This window comes from Pseudopipra pipra, chromosome 3 (genome assembly GCF_036250125.1).
Source record: "Pseudopipra pipra isolate bDixPip1 chromosome 3, bDixPip1.hap1, whole genome shotgun sequence".
In the NCBI taxonomy this organism is placed as follows: Eukaryota; Metazoa; Chordata; class Aves; order Passeriformes; family Pipridae; genus Pseudopipra; species Pseudopipra pipra.
This window is the reverse complement of record NC_087551.1, coordinates 71,780,148-71,801,342: the sequence shown is the minus strand read 5'-3', so window position 1 is coordinate 71,801,342 and position 21,195 is coordinate 71,780,148. Positions and strand designations below refer to the sequence as shown.

Genomic DNA, 21,195 nt, shown 5'->3' with positions numbered 1-21,195 from the left:
GTGTGCATGGATGTATTTGGCACTTTTCCTTATTAATGAAATTAATTTAGTGAGCACTGTTTTAGATTCTGACCAGTTCAGACCAGATCTTTTCCCAGAAGTTACAGAATTTCAAAGTGAAGTATTTAATTACGCCACAACACACCTTCTATTGTTATTGGCACACCAAGTAAAAGAAACTACAAAAATGTGATTTAACTCAGGTAAAACAAAGATGCCACTTCATTTTTGTGATGATGTGCTTTTGTTTAGATACCTCACCCAACCAGCTCTTTAAGAAGTTTCTACTTATTAAGTATTATTAAATATTCTTGTCACTCCGTGAGAAAGATCTTTATTCAGTTGGAAATAAAGACAGACTCAAACTTTGTTTTATTTTTTAATAAAGTTTAAATAGTTAAAGTAAGAGGAAAGAATGTTTTAAAGCCAATATGTTTTTTGTTCCATGCTAGGCCTTAAAGTTGGATTTACTGGCAAATACGGGCCACGGGAAGAGCTGTATACTTAAAATGCTGGTGTAGAACATATTAAAATAGCCAGTGACTCCCTCCAGTTTACCTTAAAACAAAGGAAACACAATCTCTACAGTTTTTTAAATGTATTGCCTCTTATCCTGATTAATGGAAAAATTATGCCTACAAAAGACACTTTTGTTAAATATGAAGACTCTACAAAATAGTTGCTTTATCGACTGGCAGGACTTTGAAATTGCCCAAAATATTTAGATATGTCTGCCTAAGGAAGTTTATAAATGCCAATTCAACAACGTAACAAAAATTCCAAACAGAACTGGAAATTAGAATAACTCAACCAAATCATCCCTCTGTAAGAATATTATATTTCAGTTCTGCATAAACAGAGATCAGCATGGTTTGTTTTATTTTAAAAATTCTTCATGTCCTGCAGAATATAGCATAGGTTTGTTTCATTAGTACCTCTTCCACTCCCTTCAAGCTATTTCCTCGTTAACATTTAAAACACTATCTAACCTGTCTACTGACTTTTTCTGCCCTTAGGGCTCTTCTTAGCTTCAACTCTATCCTCACCCATGGAGATCCTTCCCCTCTTGCTTCATAAAGAGGTTGTTATTCATTTGATTGATTTTTCATTTTCTTCCTTTTTCAGATACAGGTAAGTATCCTACCATAAAGGGAGCATGGAAACGAATGGGAACAGCACTGGGAGTTACCAGGACATTTACAAGCCAGGACTGTGAGTAGGAACTTCAACAGCCACTATTTTTGAAAGAAGAATGTCATGCTTTCTTTATATTTGATAATATTTGACATATTTGATAATATGTCTACTATAAACATTGTTTTGTGCCACAAACAGTCACAAACTGCAGACAAAGCAATAGAGCACAGTTTGATGAATTCACTGTAACAAAAAAATTGGTAGAGTTCTAGTAGCATCTGCAATGGTAACAAACATTTAGAAACCAAAATGATCCAATAACCTAAAAATACATCTGCTAAACTAAGGAAAAATCTGTGCAATGAGATTAGAAGCTTCCACATTTCGGACTGATTGCTCAGGGACCACAGATGTGAGGAAGTATTAGCTTGGAAAAGTCTCAGCTTTCCAAAATTCAAAATCATTAAAAAGAAATCTGTTCATCATTCTATGACTTAACTGTTTCCTAGTCTATGGAAATAAACAGCAGGATACAATCCTGTTTGCAACATCCATTCAGTTTTCTTTTTTTTTTTTTAAAAAAAACTTTTTAAAGTAAATTAAGAAAATATTCTTGGAGGAAAAAAAAATAGATGAACTTAAAGAAACGCCATGACAGATCCTGAGACAAATTATCCTACATCATTGCTAGTTTATGAAAACCGGTTTGAATAATAAACACACTAGAGTATTCAGTGACAGCATACAAATCAAAAGTATTTGTAAATTATTAAGTTGTGCATGTTTTTAACTGACAAAACATGCTCATGGGCTTACTTTAAAATCTCTCACTGCTTGTTATCAAAGTTAAAAGATCATTTGCATACCAATATATATACTGTAAACATGAACTTCTCATTAAGGAAAGATGGATTTACAGTAATTTGATCTTTTACAAAAAGCTACTGGTAACCGAATCTCTCAGTGTCTAACTTTCTAGAAAATCGAACCAGTGTTTCCACCCTCAAAGCTGAAACACTACCACTTTACGAAACAGCCCTGTTTATTTGTTAATCAGAAATACAATCAAGTGACATATTTCCATTTGCTTTTTGGCTGACAGTTTTCAGCTTCATTATATTTTACAAGAAAACAGCAGACTTGCAGAAGTCCTGTAAATTCTTTCATATCGCAACTGATTTAATTATAGCAGTGAACAAACGCAGCAGTGATGCAAAATAAGATCAGCCCAATTGCCCTTATCTGATGACAGGATCTCTCTTCCTGTTTGGCTTACAGCAGTGAGGACTTCTTGTTTTGTTTCGGCTTTTTGTTGGTTTCTTTTTTTCTGGTCAGGCTGCCTCTGTCAGGACTAACAGAAGCAAGAAGTTGACATGCCCTTTTAATTCCAGCTTGAGAACGATCCTTATATGAATATAGCTGAGTTTCAATCAGTAGGTCGGGGAATGATACTAATGTGGAGAAAATTATCTGGATAGCTCATATGTTCGCTTAGCCATTGAATGGGTGTTTCCAGCATTGGCTCAATTCCATGAATCATCACTTGAGTCTTCTGCTCTCCATCTAATTAAAAAAAAAAAGAGAAACTACTAGTATATCACTCAAAGTTCAGAGAAAGATTAAAACATTTACTCAAACTTCATTTATGGTAAATTTAATTGGTGTTAACAGAATTTAACATTTAACAGAACAAAAAGTAGGAACTAGCAATGTGGAGAAAGCTGAAATTTCTATCACCTAAACCAGAAACTTTGAGTTAAAATTAATTCCAAGAAAAAACTGGGTTAAAATGAAACTTAATGAAAATGCCATTCTTCCTTGCTAGTAGTAAGGTTGTTTTTTTTCTTTCCCTACAGTGATCACAGCTTGGTGCCAATCCAGTTAAGGCATATCCACCTCACCTGGCTGTAAGGCATAAGAATATAATACCTGTAATATTCCTGAAGTAATTTTGTTTTGCTAAGAATAATTTATGTAGATCACTAGCAAAATTTCAAAGTTACTCCAAGGGCTGAACTGGCACCAGCTCTTTCTCACTTAGTTTCATCTCTTGGAAAAGCTAAATTAGCAAATGATTCCCAGTATGACAAGAATATTTTCTAAGAATATTTCAATTCTTTTTATTTATACTTGTCCCAGAGGATGCAAGTACTTTGATCCTTTGATTCAAATTATGGGAACCAGCTAAAGCAACTGACATAACTGTCATGACATGAACTAAAACAACAAAAAATGAAAATTTATTTCAGAATCTTGAGATGAGAAGAGCATACGAAATATGCTCCAAATAATGGTTGAGGGGGAGAAAGTAGGCAGTGACCTTTTACTGATTTTATACTATGCTACGGCATTCTCACATGGACCTACCACAGTGAAATCTACATTCGGTGGTCAAAAATATCACTGCCTTTTGTAATTGGCATTTTATGCCCCCCTTCACTGTCTGTATTACAGAACAAATCACCATCCTCCCCCAGAGCTGCATGGAAGAGAGCAGAATCTAGAAGTGAAGGTACCATTACTGCTCTTTCATTCAACCACCCCAGTTGCAGCATAATTTCTAACTAGACAAAATCCTATTTGTTTGGTAATCAAAATGCTTTGACAGCTGTCTGAAGAAGTTTGTAGTATAATCAGGTACCTATGCCAGTGCACTAAATTACACTGGGAAGAATCATCCTTAAATATGCAGTTGACTTCATGCTAGTAATAATTCTTCCTGCGAGAGCAGACAGTTAAGTTTGCTTAAATTGAAGCGTTATACTTCTGTTACTTGTTACTTACATACAGTATATTCTGTACAAATTCTTGCTTCCCTGAATGGCATAACATATGCATTATTGCACTAAATTAAGCATAAACAATTACTGGTTTCTGGTTTTATTGCAGGCAAATCTGAAGAATGAAGCATGTAATTTAAAAACAAACTTCTGGTATTTCCAGCCAAAACAGGTATTTATTGGGCTGAAACACTACCAGTCAGATTGTCAAGAGTATAACTCCAAAAGAAAAGATCTTGGAAACCCAGTTTTCCCATTCAGAAGTTAGGGAACACCTAAATATTCCTAATATCTAAGTAAACTCCAAATATATGTACTTAACACTTCCAAATGAAAACCTACCTATGGCATTCCTTAAATTGGTCAGAGTTAGTGACCTTTTTTTACATTTTATAGTATTATTTAATTTTCAGAAAAAACTAATTTTCATAAAAATAGATGACAAAACGCCGATTTGGCATTAGCACTGTGCTAGCACCCTATGAATATCTGACTCTTCTTAGCAAGAACTTGTAAAAAATAGATTAAATGCTTTAGAACCTCAGTATCACCTTCTTATCATTGGAGGAAAGGTTTACATGTGAAAAATATTTTCTTTGGCTCTTCTTTTACCGCATGACACAGTGTTTTTTTATGTGCGTGTACTCCTCAATGCCTCTTGCTTAGAAATGAAATACAGTTAATCTGGGTGTCCCATTCCCTGCTCCTTACCCAGCTTTATCCCTTTCTCATACAAGTCTTTTATTCTGTTCCTCAGCAAACTGAGAAAGTCTCAGAGGTCAATGAAGAATTTACAGTTTAATTAAAGTCTAAATCTCTGCATTAGCATTGTTTGTGCTGTAGTATTATCTTTGACAAAGCATCACTTCTCCTTAATTCCTTTTCCCCTTGAGGCTTGACTAAAAAGATCTTATCTACCAATTCTGTATTTACTATAGCCTTCTTTCAAAAAATCCATTGTTTTTACTTTAACATTCTTCCCTCCTTTTGTTACTAGGGGCCATAAACTCTCACTTAAGTCACATTTACCCAAACTTTCCTCAACGTTCATGCTTTCAGTCACTCACCCGATTTTAAATCACATACCGAGTCTCTCTCCTACAGACATCTTCTAGACTTTTTGTAGCAAAAAGTTGTCAACAGCAAATACACTAATAATGTTACTGATAAGCATGCTTATTTTCTCAACAGCTGTCTAATTCTTATCCATTTCCACTGTCATCTGGGTTCTGGATGATTTGCTAGCTATCATGAAAGCTTCATCCACCCGTTTTACAGATATAATAGAATTACAAAATACACACCAACTGCTGTCCTCTTCTTCCCCACCCCACATTCTATTCTTTTTGATAACAAAAAGTCTTTTTAAACTGACAAAATGCATCTACAAAGTGTACAAGTTGCTAAACACAACATGTATTTAAATGAGTGGTGCAAGATTTAAATGACCTGATTACAAAGATTAATGTCACTCTGTGTCATTGGACCAGGCCCATGAAAATTAGGGCAAATAGCTCTGCTCATCATAGTACACAGGGTCCAGACCTGATGACATCATTGCTGTCAATACCCATTTTACAATATTCAGTAATGTAGTTTAAAACCCCCATGATTTCCTCAAAACTAATACGTCCAAGTTTTCCAGTAATATCATTGACTTTTTATTTCCTCTTAGAATCATGTCAGAATTGAGTTACGTGTTATGTATCACATGACCTAAGATGGTTTCTTTTACTTTGTCGCAAATTAATATCAGAAATAAGATGAAGTGGAAATACAAGAAAAATAAAAGCATAGCAATATATGTTTTGTAAGAAGTTTTTTAGTGCGTATGTACATAATGACTATTTATTTAAAAGCAGAATCACTCCATTACTGAAATGATGGACAAATAGCAAACACTGTTTTGGCATTTGCAAAAAAAAAAAAGGCTGAAAATCAATTAAGTCATAATATCAGAGTTGCTGTCCCAGGATTAAATGATTTTTCTTTTTTTTCCTTGTGGAACTCCATCAATAAAAGAAGCTAGTATAGCCCCCAAAAGTCACTAGTGGCAAGCGAGAAGCACAGATGGCAAAGCTTTTTGGTAAAATCTAAAAATATTCCATCTCCAGAATGCAGGTAATTATGCTTACACATTATGTACTAAGACATTTTTGAGACATTTCAGACCACTTAATTTAGACATTAAGTCAAGGCTGCAACACTTTCAGTAGGTACCTGACCAAGGCTAATGGATCATACCATGTAAAGTCAGAAGAGTTTTCCAGCTCTGTACAGAAAATGGAGAGAAACAGGCACCTCTAAAGCAAAGGGCTTAGGAAGAGATCTGCTTCTCAGTCATCTAAAAGGTGTCTCAGTGTTCCTGATCAGGAAACCACCTTGATCCAGCCAAAGAAAGTATTGGCAAACCCGAAGAAAGTACTGGCAAAGGTCTCTCTTTTGCAGATAGGCATCCGCTGGAAGGAAGCAAGAGAGAGTGGCCTGTTGCATCTCAACAGAGTCCTTGAGGCAGTGGCTGAAAGCCCTCCTCAACCTGAGGCAGCTTGAGTCCACTCTCCCTTCTTTAAGGGGAATGCCCTAACTACTACAATATTTGCTGTTGTGAATCCTCAGCTTCCTTAAAAAAACCTTCAATGTTCAGGGATCAGTGAGATACAGCAAAAGAACAAAAAGGAAAATCTGTAGTCTTCAGAGAAGGTGGGAAGATGTGCAATGTCATGGTATCACACAGTAAGTTTTTCCATTTCCTTTAGCTATATAAGTTATGGCTTGCAAAGTACACCACTCAATATTAGGAAAATGAGCTCATTCAGCATCAATTCAGATTATTGCATTTTAAATACATTTTTTACACCTTATTATTAATTACCTTATTATTTAAAAAGAAAGAATTGAAGATAGAGGGAAAAGGTTAGTTTAGTTCTGAGACACAGTCAAGTGCCTAAGAGCAGCATAGTGAGAAGGCACTACTTCTGCCAAAGGTACTTATTTCAGCAGTTTTTCCCACAGATTAGCACCTCAATGCTCACCAATGCTGCAGCGACATTCTCCCTTTCACTTACACAAGATCAGCTCCTCCAGAGAGACTACATCTGTGAGGTACCACTTAAAATTCTTTAGTGGGATGAAATACCTCCCTTCTGATTTGTGGCCTCAAGCAATCACCTGTCAGGACAATCTAGCAGGTTTAAATCCCTTCACTGATAGACAATACAAGATATTCAGGATTTAGCAAAAGTGTCCCTGGAGTACTCAGTTGGAATCCTCTGTATGCAAGTGTTCTGCATAGCAAGTCCCAGAACCTACCCGTAGTCAGGGGCAGCACCACTTTACAGCCCTAAATAGGGAAATAGAACTCTGTGCTTCAAACTACAAGCAAACTTCTTGCATGATACAAGGCCATGGAACTATATTGGACAAGGATACTTAAGTGTGTAAGGAGTAAATACAACCAAGCGTCATGCAGTAGCAGCATTTTAATAATGTAACATAACTAGATTCCAGCCTTCTCAGTTGTGAAGTGAGCCAGAGATACTTGCTTGCTTATCTTCAGAATACATCGTATTTTCTGGATTAGATGATACTAAACGTATTACTGGCAATAGCTATATGATACTGTAGGAAAACTCCTTTTGGGTCAGCATTATAAGAAGCAGAGTTCTCCTTTTGTGCCTGTGGTGTGGCTGCTTTCCTTCCCACTTCTCCTGCTCCTCAGATTACCAGGCAGAACAGGCTCTTAGGCATAAGTATCTTGAAACGCCAGAGCACTCCTTGACAGCATATGCTCAGCACCTGGTGCCTGGGACATCTCTGAATCTGAAGACACACACCAACATCTTCATTGGGAAGATTTTAATCTAGCTCTTTAGGATCTCCTAGGAAATTACTTGCAGACACATAGCTTTCAGTAATGTGCTTCGTGTGAGTAACGTAATGTGCAACCACTAAGTTTGTTACTGACAGATATGGCTGACCCAATTTTAAAAGCCTAAAGCCAAAGCTGGGCAGAGATAAGTCTCTGGCAAGCAAAAGTGAAAATCTTCTTCTTGGAAGCAAGGCTTCTGGTCTAGCACAGAGGATCACATTTGGGACACATACATACATATGTGCAATTCTTTACAAAAGACTACTCTATATTAGCAAGTAAATTCAAAGGCTGTGTTCTAACCTGTAACCACAGGTGGTAAGAAAGCACTGAACAGCTGCTGGAGTTATCTTTCCCCTCTGTGGGCACCTCAGGTTGGATATTCTAGGACATACAGAGAGGAGACAGTCCCAAACAAGTCTCATAGTCTAAAGAAGTACTCCTCCAGTGACTTCTGCACTGGTAGTAGAAGAGAAACAAACAAGCACTTGATAAACATACTTCATTTTTTGCAATTTTAAGTATGTAGCATCTCTAAAACTCCTCAAACCTCAGTATTGTCAGCAATGGTTCCATTTGATACAGGGATCTTTCACCTGCTAGCCCTAAAACTGATGAATACCATCCACCTCTTTAATAATAACCTATCCAAAACTGAAAGCAGCTTTAATGTCCAATATTAAAATTGACAATGAGTGGGTACCATTTACAACAAAACAAGCTTCATGATTATTTTGATTGTGTGTGTGCTACAAAAAAATCTCATGTGCTCATAAAATACAAAAAAAACCCCAAAACCCTAGGCTAAGGGGTATTTGTGAACATTTCCACATCACTTTTGTAATATTTACTATAGCCAGATACCACATATTTTTTAATTTATGGCAAAATATTTCTTTCCTTAGTAAGCAAGCTTGAATGAATTAAACTATCTATAAATCAAGTACTAAAGCTTTGCTTTTCTTCAGTACCTTTAAAAAATATTAGAAGTTAAAACCTATTATTTCAGTCTTTTTCATTCATAAACTCTAATCTAACTGGAATATCTCCAATCTGTTTTGGCATGCATAGGTGTAAAAGTGACCAAAGTACAGAAATATGGCGAGATGTTCTGACTCCACAGTAATGACAACCTTAATATAAAGGTCTCAAATAGCAAAACAAACTTGTATTCTGAACAAATCTTACGCACTTAGCTGAGTACTAAGAGGAGCTCAATATCTACATATGGGAACTGCATAAAAAATTGATTTTGGTTAAATTTCATAGTTAAATGATCACCTGCTCTTTGAATGAACTCAGTACAAGTACTTCAGACAGAGAACACTTACACTCTCTTTACTGATATATTTCACATTTAAGAAGTGATAGCTTCAAGGTCTAAGTTCACTACACATTCTACTGAGCAGCAGTCCTTTTAGTTAAAATTCTTTAAATTGGAATAAAATCTCAGTAGGAGTTTTCAGAAGCTTCACAGTAGCCCCCAGGCTTTCCTTACTTTTTTGTGAATTCCATCCTATGAAAAAACGACCCTGCTTGTCACGGTAGTAGGCTTTATTGCTAGAAGTGACTCATTTTCCTTAGCAATCTTAACATACTTTTAACCTCACTTTGACCACACATAAACTACCAAAATCCTTATTTCCTTCCTCTCCTCTAATTTTGAGTAACTATCAGTTTAAAGAGACACAGAGATGATACCTTGGATCAAATCAGCAGATACACTGTTCAGTATCCTCTGACCAAGAGCAAGAACACACAAAAAATTCTGCAAAGCCAACTCTAAAATAGCCTAGCCACAACAAAAGGTTCCTCTGACCTCAAAAATTTTAGAATATGTGACATAAAAGCACAGGACTGACTTTTCCTTCCTGCCTATATATCTCAACAGCTCTGGTAAAAGCCACTGAAGCTGATTTCAGGTGAAGAACTCAAACACAGAAATATATGGTCAACGCATCGTTCAGAACAAGTCAGAACAAGTCTCCTTCTTAAAATGATTCTGTATCTGGAATAAACATTGCTCCAAACACAAGACAAAGTTTGGAGAGTAAGAATTTCAGTTTCTGGATATAATCTAACTGCCCAACATGAATACAAACAAACAATCACACAGATCTGGTTAACTATCAGCAACAAGACAATAGCACTTATTTTAATCATTGGTAGTAATGTGAGTTCAATTGCTCAAGCTGAAGGTCACCGTTTTCCTAAATGGATGTTTTCAGCTCAGGATATTCTTGATATTTGCTCAGATATCCCAGAGAGCTGTCAACTATGGCAAGTTCCTGTCCTCAAGACAACTGATGACAAGTAAAATCTACAACTTTATATTTTGTTTAAAAATTTCTTTTAAAAGGAATGTTAATTTTTAATACGTTTACTGAACAACTCACAGAAAACAGAGCAAAAGTGCTTAACCTATCTTTTCTAAATAATTTCTTCTTTTTTTTTAAATTCTTCTCCAAAATAAACAGTTAGACATATCAGTCTCTCCATCCTGGAGTGTTTTGTCACTCATATTACATATCTCAATATAACCCTTTCAACATCTTGATGTCATTTTACCAGAGCCCCTCACAAGAACTACTGCTTCTTGTCCAAAACGCTGCGATAGAACTAGACCTGTATCAACCTCAGTGAACTCTGTTCTTGCAGAGTACTGGACTACAAAAGCCCAACTTCAGGCAAGATATGAATATGGACTGCCATTAAGTCCATATTCACTGATTTAGCTTTAATTACTGCTCTATTTCTTTGCATGGTTTTGACACAGGCCAGTTGGCTGATCTCTACGTGATCTTCTTGTGGCATAAACATCTCAACCTGTAACTTGAAGGAGAGGAAAAAAGCTTCTTTGTCATGGTTATAAAGTTCTTAGTATGATTATATCCAGTGGATTACATTCCAGCAAATGCCTAGCCTTCTCTATCCCCAAAATGGAAGTAGATGAATATGCAATATTATCATTGACATCAAATATAATTAAATACTGAGATGGAATCAAACATTTGATTCATAATTTTCTTCTCCATCCAATTTTTCCTCTCTTGTCATTTCCTGTCATCTTCTACCTCAAGTCTATCCTCAGGTTAGATAGCCACATTTCTGAAACATAACAAAAAAAAGTGGATTAAAATAGTCACTACAAGCAAGTTTATTACACTTTGGAGCAGCTCACGAGAACTTGGCTTACACTTCTAATCTCATAGGAGCCAGAAAACATGTAAATGAACTAGAAAACTTTTTTCTATTGAAAAAGTCAATTGAAAAAGTTTTTAGAGAAAGAGAATTTGGCCTCAAACACTGCTAAGCAGACTAAGCTCGAGCAGACTATTTTTAACAGTTCCCCAAAACAGTTACTGACAGTAATGCTGTCTAAGACAACCAAGGGAATTTTTCTGTTCATAAAAGAGTTCATGCAGCTCAATAGAAAAGCAGATAGAGGATGGAAATGAAAGCTTTACTTAACTAAACATTGCTGTTGTTGCTTTTTTATTATTATTTTGATTCTCGTATATTTCATAGAAGTTTTTTAATGGGCTTGATGACAGAACACTAAAATACTTTTCTTAAACATCTGACATTATAGTATTTAAAAGGTTTTAGAAGACCTTACAAGACTGAGCCCAAGATGCTTCCCATCAAACATCTAGCTTCAAGCAGAATAAAAAAACCCCAAAGATTAAACTCCCAGGAAATATTCTTATAACCCTTCTTCCTTAGCATCGGTGCCTTAGCCTCAGCCCTGAACTGGCAATAAACCTATGCTAATTTAGAAAAGACTGGGGTTAGCGACTGAGGTTTATAAAACAATTTTCTGCAATGCGTTAAGTTTAGCCATGCACATGTGGACAAAGTGACAAAGTTCAGTGCAAATCGTCCTGCTGCCCCATGTAACAAGCAAGCACACAATACATTTATACATACGAGGAACAGGCAGGGTGTGCATTAAAAGATAAACAGTTGAATGTGTGACAAACTGAGGCCAACTCATCCATGATATGTTTTCCATTGCTGAGGGAGAGATAAATCACTTTTAGGAGTTTTGTAGCTTTTCTGAACAGCAGGCATCTTGACTTAAAATAAGTTAACCCTTTCATGCACTATGCCCTTAATTAGATTTGAGGTTGCCCTTCCCTCTAAACTGTGTAGAGCTGACCTTCAGAAATTAGGGCTATCTCTGTATACAGCTAGGGAGCTAAATGTGATCAATGTTCTAGAAAAAAAACCAAACCAAAACAAAAACAAACCCCATTTGATAAATATTTTTGTCTATGAAGTTTGGCCTAAAGCAAATCAATTTACTGTAAAAGACCTTGCTGCTAATAGCTTGTGAGAACTTTTATAATGTCATTGTTTTCAAAATACTATTATGCCAATCAATTAAATAAATTCTCTATGCAATCATACTATACATTCCCTAAGCATATGCACATTCATACACTTTTGAGGGTTTTAATGGCATTCTTGAACTTTCAACCTCTAGTTTATTTCATTTTCAAGTTACTATATTTCACATCATGCCTGCAAATATTCTGTGATTCTAATAGCTGTCCATCTCTTATAAAGAACTTTTCAGCTAACAAAATGATGACCTACTCCTAGCAAGGCAAAGAAGGATTACTGTTTCTGAAAAATCACTGTCAATACAGAAGAGAGCAGCATATTCACTTTTTTCAAGCCATAATGCTAATTGTTAGTTTATCTGCTCAGTTTAATTAATCAAATTCAAAAGTTGACATTTGGACATAATTACAGTTTAAAAACATTTGGCAGAAGAGTGATAAGCAACATATACAGATCGAAAGCTTAATTGCTCTTATTTCATGTTTTGTGCCTTCTCCCATTTAACTAGAGAAAAATAAACTGGGTTTTTCCTTTTAAAAAATGCTACTTCCAGGAATATTATTATGTTATTTAACAAAGTAAACAACTTCACAAGCAAACAATTGCTGTGAAAATGGAGATGAGCTATTTAATTATGTCCAAACTATGGACACTTTTGTTCCATGTCTGACAAATTCTTCGACCTCTGCTAAGCTGATCAGTAAAAACTCAACTAATTGAATCCATCGATGTGAAAAACCACAGGCTCAAGTCTGTACCGCATACATCAAGCTGAAGGATTTCTGCTTCAGCCATGGCGGTAATAGTGAGTGGGGTCAGGTCAAAGAGGGTTAAAGCAAGTCAGGATATAGCCAAAGGAATACATCAAACACTGATTTTAAAAGGGCAATTAATCTTAGACAGAAATGCTTCCTGGGGAATGAGATCTCAATCTTAAGAGCACACTACATGATGTAGCAGTAAAAATGTACATATACAAGCTTAGAGAGCTTTCATCCTGTGATCACAAACAGAAGGGGAGTGCTGTTTATCAGAGAAATACAAACCCTTGCTAAAATACTTACATTAGCTTCTTCCGGGCCCTTACTCATTGAAAAATAAATTCTGTAATGAGCAGGCAGTGGAGTTTGCACACATGAAATATCTTTTTTTCTATACATGTACTTTAAGTTCTTTTGAGCAGCTATCAGACTAAAGTATTTAGAGATCTCTATCACAGTAAAATTAAAAAATTTAGTATTGAAAAGTTCAGGAAAGAGTGGCTAAAGGAATAAAGGAATACCTGCAGGGCTCTTTACACTGAATGCGAAGTTTAAAACAAACCAACAAACTAACCAACCCTCCCCAAAACAGCTACCTGGCCAGAGTTAAAACTGGAAGTGAATTTTCATCAGAAGTTCATCTTAGTTTTTCCATTCCAAAATATCAAGAGAGTTAGCTGCAAAACTCATAATCATATAATCTCTATTTTTAATGAGAATTTGACTCATTACTTAAGTATTTTTATCTTGGAGTTCGGAACATATTTTTCCATTTTATAGTAAAAAAACAGATCCATAAAAGAACACAGACATACAGCATTTGCAAACAAAGTTTGCTAAGTTAGTATCATTAATTAGTTAGCAATATACTAGAAATCATTAGCTATGTGGACAAAACACTGTGTACACAGCTCTGAAATGAGTTACACCTAATTTGGCTGCATTAGTTCATTAAAAAGAATTTGCTTTGCAACCCCCCTTTCATCTGAGGATACTGATGCCCAACATCACAAGTGGCAGAATGGCATCTGTTTGTGTATCTGGTCCATACATCTGGCTTCTTGGCTTAAATTTTTAGTAACAACTTGCACAAAGATACTAGACTTAGGGAAGTTTCCCAAAGTGCCGACACCCCCTGCATTTTGTCATCGTAAATGTGGTGATGTTACCATCAGGAAAAAGGACAAGGAGCACAAGAGCCCTCAAATCTTCACTAACTGTAGCACCTCTGTGCACATGTCAAGCCAGTGCGTAAGACTTTGGCTTTGACATAAGTTTAACCTCAGTTTTCTTACAAATATTCTCCAAATGGCTACAGGTGCAAAATAAGATATAAAGTTATCCACTGTTTATCCACTGAATGTGAAGTTACCAAAATCTCTGATTAAAATGAGGTATTCAAACAGGGCACAACTACTATTAGCAAGTGCTGCTGAATCCTTAGAGAAGAGAGTAGGACATAGTACATAGTATTATTAGTGGATTACTCTGCTATACATTATTTATAAGACTACTACTTTTCTCCTAATTATTTTCTATAGGTCCTTTAGTTTTGCAGGTTGTTATTTCCAGCCCTGTAAGAGGTTTATCTCCTGGAAAAATCAGGTTATACCTATATGCATCAAGGCAGAATAGAACCAGACTGCAAGAGAGGTGCAAGGAAGATGGGAATGATTTTACTCAGCCAACCACCAAAGACACACAAAACATACCTAATTTAAAGGTATAGATGAAACTCACAAAATGGATCAGAACTCACTCTCTGAACCTCAGGGCAAGTGCCAGAAAATAACTCATGCCTATTCAGCCAAACTATCTCCCTCTCCATTACTGCATATTGAGAATAGTCCCCAAACTGTTAATCCATGAACACTGCTCAAGTTTTCTGGGAGAGTATTAATTGCCCGTGACCAAAATTATGCCAGAGAACTGCTGATAGTCATATAGCACAAATCACATATGTTCTAGCCCTCCTCTGTTTACTAGTGTAAATAAAAACACTAAGACCACAACATCCAAATCTGGTTGTGTGCTGCAGTGTCCTGGTTGAGAACTTCACATTGTGGGTCTTCAGAAGGTTATTACTGTCTCCTGAAAGTTTTGGTAGACCCATATCTCCAGTTACTTCTTCCACCAATTACAACACTAAAGGCATTGTCACATTTTCTACGAAACTAACCATAAAAAATATCCTGTAAGTCTATTTTGTGTACTTTAGTTGTTGCTGACATGCTTGTTGCTGTCAACAAGGATATATGAGAAACTAGAAGAAAGGTTTGTTTTGCATTTCTTTTCTGTGAAGTTTTTGATGGGTCAGTCACACTGAATGACCTCTGTGGCCCCTTTGTAGTAAGACAGACTGATTTAGATCATGATTCAAAAAAATCCAACTCTTAACTCTGCTACTGACCTCAGTGTGACCAGGTACAAGCCACATCACCCCTCTGTGGTTCTTAATTTCTCCTTCATTTTTGTCTCTCTTCACTTGTCCTTTGTCTAAGTGATAAATTCTGTGGGAACACATTGCAATGTGTACAGTGCATAAAGAACCTGAGGTCTCCTGCTAAAACAAAAAATACTCATTTTAAAACTGAAAATTCAACACAAGCAAAATATTTTGTCAAGATGCTTTGATCCCAACAGTTCTAGAACTCGCATACATGGTAGATTACTAGAAATTGAGCAGGGTTTCTGTCAGTAATTTTCCACAATCTTTTGTTAACTGCCTAGATTTTCAGATCTATAGCATTCCATCAGAAAATTGGTGGTAGGACGCTGATGTTCCCAGGAAGAGAAGACTACTCTAGAATGAAAAACCCACCTCTCTTCTCCAGAGAATTTTAGAAGAGTTGGCTTGCAATTTTCAAACAGAGTAAGTTAAATTTCAAAAAAACTATTTTGCTCTGTGGAGGATTTTACTTTCTCTATTTCATACTACTACAGCTAATGATAGACTTAAAAAACTTTGTTGTGCCTGAATAAATTCATTGGCCTTTTGAAAAATTTAAAGAGAATAGTCTGGTGTCTGATACTAATAAAACTTATTGGGTGGCCGGCAGAACAAATGTAGCTGAAGCTGAACACATTTCCAAAGGCTTGTTCAAGAAAACAGGATTATTTCCCTATTTGCTGTACCTCTTCCTACAGTCTATCCTTTTGAATGTGCATGCTTGTGCACTCCCAGAAACCACTTCTAAGTTACAAAGAAAAAGCACATTACTCTTATGATGTTAGGAAAGTTGTTGGATACAAGAGGAAAGACTAGACTAGAATAGACTATTGCAGACTATTGGAAGGGACCTATAATAATAATCTCGTCCAACTGCCTGAGCAATCCAGGGCTGACTAAAAGTTAAAGCATGTTATTAAGGGCATTGTACAAACGCCTCAAACACTGACAGGCTTGGGAATTGACCAACCCTCTAGCAAACCTGTTCCAGTGTTTGACCATCTTCTCAGTAAAGAAATACTTCCTAAGGTCCAGTTTAAACCTCCTTGGGGCAGCTCTGAGCCACTCCTAGATGTCCTATCACCGGATACCAGGGGGAAGAGTTCAGTACCTCCTGTTGTACTTCCCTCCTCACAAAGCTGTAGAGAGCAATAAGGTCACTCCCCAGTCTCCTTTTCTCCAAACAAGACAGACCCCAGTCCTTAGCTGCTCTTCACAGCACACACCTTCCAGCCCTGTCACCAGCTTTGTTGTTCTCCTCTGGATGCACTTGACTACCTTAACATCCTTAAATTGTGGGGCCCAGAACTACACAGAGCACTCCAGATGAGGCTGCACCAATACTGAATACAGTGAGATAATCATCTCTTCTGACTGTCTGGCTGTGCTGTGTTTGATGCACCCCAGGATGTGGCTGCCAGGACACATTGCCAGGTCTGCTGCCAGCCAGCACCCCCAGGCACCTTTCTGCAGGGCTGCTCTCAGGCTGCTCCTCTCTCAGTTTATACCTGTGCTCTGCATTACTCTGTCCTAGGTGCAGAGTCTGGCATTTGGACTTACTAAATTTCACCCCATTTGCCACTAGGAAAGGGGCAAAGGTCTCATAAGCTAACAAATGGATAATCCTTGTAGAGTCCACTGAGGCAATGTTGGAGAAATCCTTAAAACCAAGCTATGTTTGCTGTTTCCTGAGAAATTCTAAGCAGAAAGATTACAACCAGCCCCAGATCCCCATTATGTTTTCTCTTTTCTTTCGAGAGCAAGCGAGCCAGAAAATTCTGCACACACAGAAGCGCTCTCTGAGTTTGCAAAGAACTTGTTTAGAAATCAAGATGGCTAACAAGAAGCCATATAAACAGCACAGCTGTTAATTGGCATTAACTCTCACATTATTTGCACCTTTCCATGTGGTCATGACAAATGAATTCTATAGTAATTAATTCTGTAGTAATGACTATTAATTCTATAATCTCAAGCCAACCTCTGGACTTGCACCCCTTTTGATCAAAAAGGACTACTAAATCAAAAGGTATGCAACTTTAACACAGAAAAAAACCCCTTTCTACTCCAACTCCAAAAAAAAAAAAGTCAACTGAGGCAAGCAGGTGTTTGTGGGTATATAAAAAAAAAAGAAATCAAAGTCAGCAGTCAGTCAGATGAAAGTCAGATGCAGAAGGATAACCCAAGCAGATGGCCTAGTTAGCAAAAGGATAACAGGCACAAATAATGACTCATACCAGAAAGGAGACGTACATGATGACCTCCTCCAAGGCGGAAAGCACCACTGAGTCAAGGACACACGAAGGGTGGAATAGCTTAAGTAGTGGTCTGAAGTTCAGTTGTGGCCTGCAAGATGACTCTCACAGTAGAGGAGACAGAAGACTAGAATTCATATCACTGGTGAGCTTTTAAACATCTTTTAGTACACTTACACTCTACAAGACCTTTAACCCTTCACAATACTCTCGTACCCATGTAGGATGAAAGTGTAGCTAATAAACTGTCTTGAACTGACCAAGGCTTGTTCTATTTCTAAATTCAGGTGGCCTAGGAAAGTATTTCAATATTGTACCTCCACAGCACTGAAAAGCAGAGAGCACAAGCAGTCAGACTTACTAGCTAGACATGGGGACCAAAGGCTTCCTAAGTTTGCTTGCCATGGGAGCAGCAAGGATTGGGATGGTGCTGTGTTGCTCCAGCTCCCACAGTAAGCCCTACATCAAGTTAATTCTAACCTCACGCAGAGCAAGCCCTATCATATTTCATGTCTATCCAAAGACATTCACACTGCATACATTTACCTCTTTCTGTTGCTCTATTTGTCATTTGCATCAAAATTAGGTGCCTACATGGCAAATCTAATCTAAATTCAATTTTCTGTTTGACTAATTTACTGGAAGTCAGTGCTTAGAAAACTGAGGAAGAACAAACACAATTAATATGTAGTCTCTCTTACAATATACATTAAAAAAAGCTGAGAGCTAATTGAAAACAGTTGATCCTAATTTTACAAAATCATTCAGTACAGCAAGTCTTAAGAGAAAAATCCTGGAAGTCTTTTTGATCCTTGTTTTATTTCTGAAAGAACTAATGACACTGCTGTAGAAAGAGGTCAGTTCACACAGCTTTTCTGAATGAACAACAATGCTGTGAAAACTGGAATTGATTGATAGCCTACTGTTTGCGTCATTATGTCCAAATGTTTACCATTTGAGTCTTCAAGGAAGCATGAGACAAAAATCAAAACAAGTTTTGCGAAGACTTCAACAACACTAGCAAATTAAAATTGTATCCAGAATTGTTTAGACATGATAGCAGTGGAAGAAAACTGCTTCCTTCTGCACTATACAGTTTTTTATCTTTGCATTATGCCCAATGTCTTTCTTACATTTCTGGTGTGGAAGAGGAAAGAGGTCTTTCCCTCCCCCAGAACAATTCTGTTTTCTATCATTTTAACCCTTTGTATCTCAAAAGCATCCTGTTGAACTCAACACTGTTTCCTCTTGTAGCTGTTATTCTATAGTTATACAAGATCATACTGTATTTCTCCCCTTCTCCTAGTAAGATGAGTCACTATTTCTAAATGAACAGTTTACAGTATTAGGATGTTCTTTTACAGGAACTTCATAAATGTCTACTAAATATTTTTTTTTCAATTGTTGTGAATTATTCACTTTTTTTTTCAAATTTGAGAAACCCTGAACTTCGGAACTGGTGTTACTTCTGGAAACAAAGGCCCCTTAACTGGCAACAGGAACACTATCATCAGATGCAGAAAACCATGGGGAAATGCAGCACGACTTCCCTGAAGCAACAGATAGATAACAATTTTATTATCTGCCATAAATAACAGTCTTGCAGTAAGCAGGTGGCCTAATCCACCAAAGACAGTAGGGGAAAATAGGTGCTATCTCCTTCAGGCACAGATAATTTTATTATTTAGCAGTTTTGGGAAGAATACCCATAATTAACATGTTCTGCAATATCAGGTATGTAGCCTTATGCTATACTTACAGGCAACAACATAGTCTTAATATCTTTTCTTCCTTACCTGCATAGAAACTATAACTATGCAGTCTAAGAAACCATGGGCAAGATCAAGCTTCATCTTAGCCTATTCCTGCATAATGCACTAAATCTTCCCACAAATAGTAATAGCTCTGAAGTTATTTAAACGACTGCCTAATTTTCTGGAACTAGAACTACTGCAGACAATTCCACTTTACCACACAAGAACTGTCCAATTAAAGAACCAACTTTTGTCTGTGCAAGTGGCATCCACAAGCATAGGAAAAAAGATCAGACAATGAGTTGACAAGCTGTAGCATGAATAATCAGAATAATCTGATTCTAACCCTGGAGTCCTCATGAATGAGTGTTTCATATTAAAATAAAAAAAGACATTTGTCATGAGCTTAGATTCAAAACTACATGATGCACAGTCTATGAGAAGTAAAACTATAGGACTTTGGACTGTTGGTTGGAAAGGATCTCTGTACAATTTCAAGAGTGTAAAATGGTGAATGAAAAGGGGGACACTGGACAATTTTATTCTGGACTTCCCTGAGTAACCAGGACACTGGGCATCTTGGAGGACAACTGAATACCAAAAGAAATTGAGAAATGGAAAATCCCTGGGTGTTGATATATTTTAGATTTTCATATCCAGTGGTACAAAACAATGTTGGAAAACTCAAGGAAACTGAAGTAGAAGTATAGATAATAGAACACCACAGGACAAAAAGCTGGAAAACAAGAAGAAAAAACTAAAGCAGAAATGACAACGACTCATTACTTCCCCGAAGAACTAGATCTATTCCTGTTAGGAAATCAGCTAAGGTCTCAAAAACTACAAAATTAGTTATATAAATTAGGGTGAGCTCATTCAAAGAAGGAGAATAGACAATTTTAAAGGATGTAAAAGCAGATACTAAAAGAGTGACAAAGGACAGTAAGAGTCAGCTATTCCTAGAATACATATTGAATGAACATGAGCAGGAAAAGAGACACTGACATGAAAGAAAACAAGATGGGTCAACACAAGTTGAAAAGAGAACTAAAAAATAAGTGCCCCTCTTCCCTAATACTGTGATCAGGATCAGAAATAATGAAACATTGCCCTGAACCTAAATGACCACTTTGCCATGGATTTAAGTATGAACAACTAGGCAAAAGCAAGCATAAAAAACAAGTACACAGCACTCTCCCACCCCCTCAAGAGAATATCATCACATCTAAGAAGTAAACACAGTTTACTATGTTCAAAGTACAGAACTTGCAAAGTTTTACCTTAAAAGACTGAAAACTGAAATGAAATTGCACATCTTCCAGTAAGAGTTTCCTGCAACTCTAGGTCAGGAATAATAGTCCATGAATAGCAAGCTAAGTATATCTATACAACCACAGAACTCCCAAATTTCATTTCAATTTTATGCAGCCTTTAGACGAACTGAAGTAAACAATAATTATGGAAATACAGTAAATAAAAAATGTACTAATATACAACATAGGTTTACCTATAGTAATATTTTGGGCTGAGGGGTCTTTAATTTATGAACTGCTGTGTAACTGATAAAATACAATTTATTAATGCAGTAACTAAAACAAAAAAAAACATGCCTTAAAGATTGATTACAGCAGGCTACAATATAGAGACAGTGATTACTAGATTAGTATGTGTTTCAAAATTATTTTAGTATTTATTCAACATGACAAGAAGGACTTCACTGCTTCCCAAACTTCATGTCAACACAGGAGGATAAGAACAAAGAAAAAAACTGAAGCAATGTATCAATATTAAATGCAAGGTGATATTCTTTCTGTGATGACCTGGTCTTACTATTTGTGTTG

At 36.6% G+C, this 21,195-nt stretch overlaps 1 protein-coding gene across 5 annotated transcripts in view; it reads right to left on the bottom strand.

Annotated features, from left to right (window-relative positions):
• Positions 1-366: 366 nt before the first annotated feature.
• ATG5 (autophagy related 5) overlaps positions 367-21,195 on the bottom strand; it is a 74,978-nt gene continuing 54,149 nt past the window's right edge. Inside the window, exons 8-9 of one of the 5 annotated variants that reach the window (XR_010429322.1) lie at positions 15,307-15,459; positions 2,577-2,700 (exon numbers count right to left, since the gene is read on the bottom strand). Coding sequence is in view for 3 of the 5 variants with exons in the window: in XM_064649859.1 (XP_064505929.1) it covers positions 2,564-2,700 (137 nt within the window). In the remaining 2 variants the exon portion in view is untranslated. Of the gene's footprint in view, positions 2,701-5,719; positions 6,377-10,748; positions 10,894-15,306; positions 15,460-21,195 lie in introns of those variants that run through there. The other 4 variants (XR_010429323.1, XM_064649859.1, XM_064649860.1 and 1 more) reach the window with 4 other exon arrangements.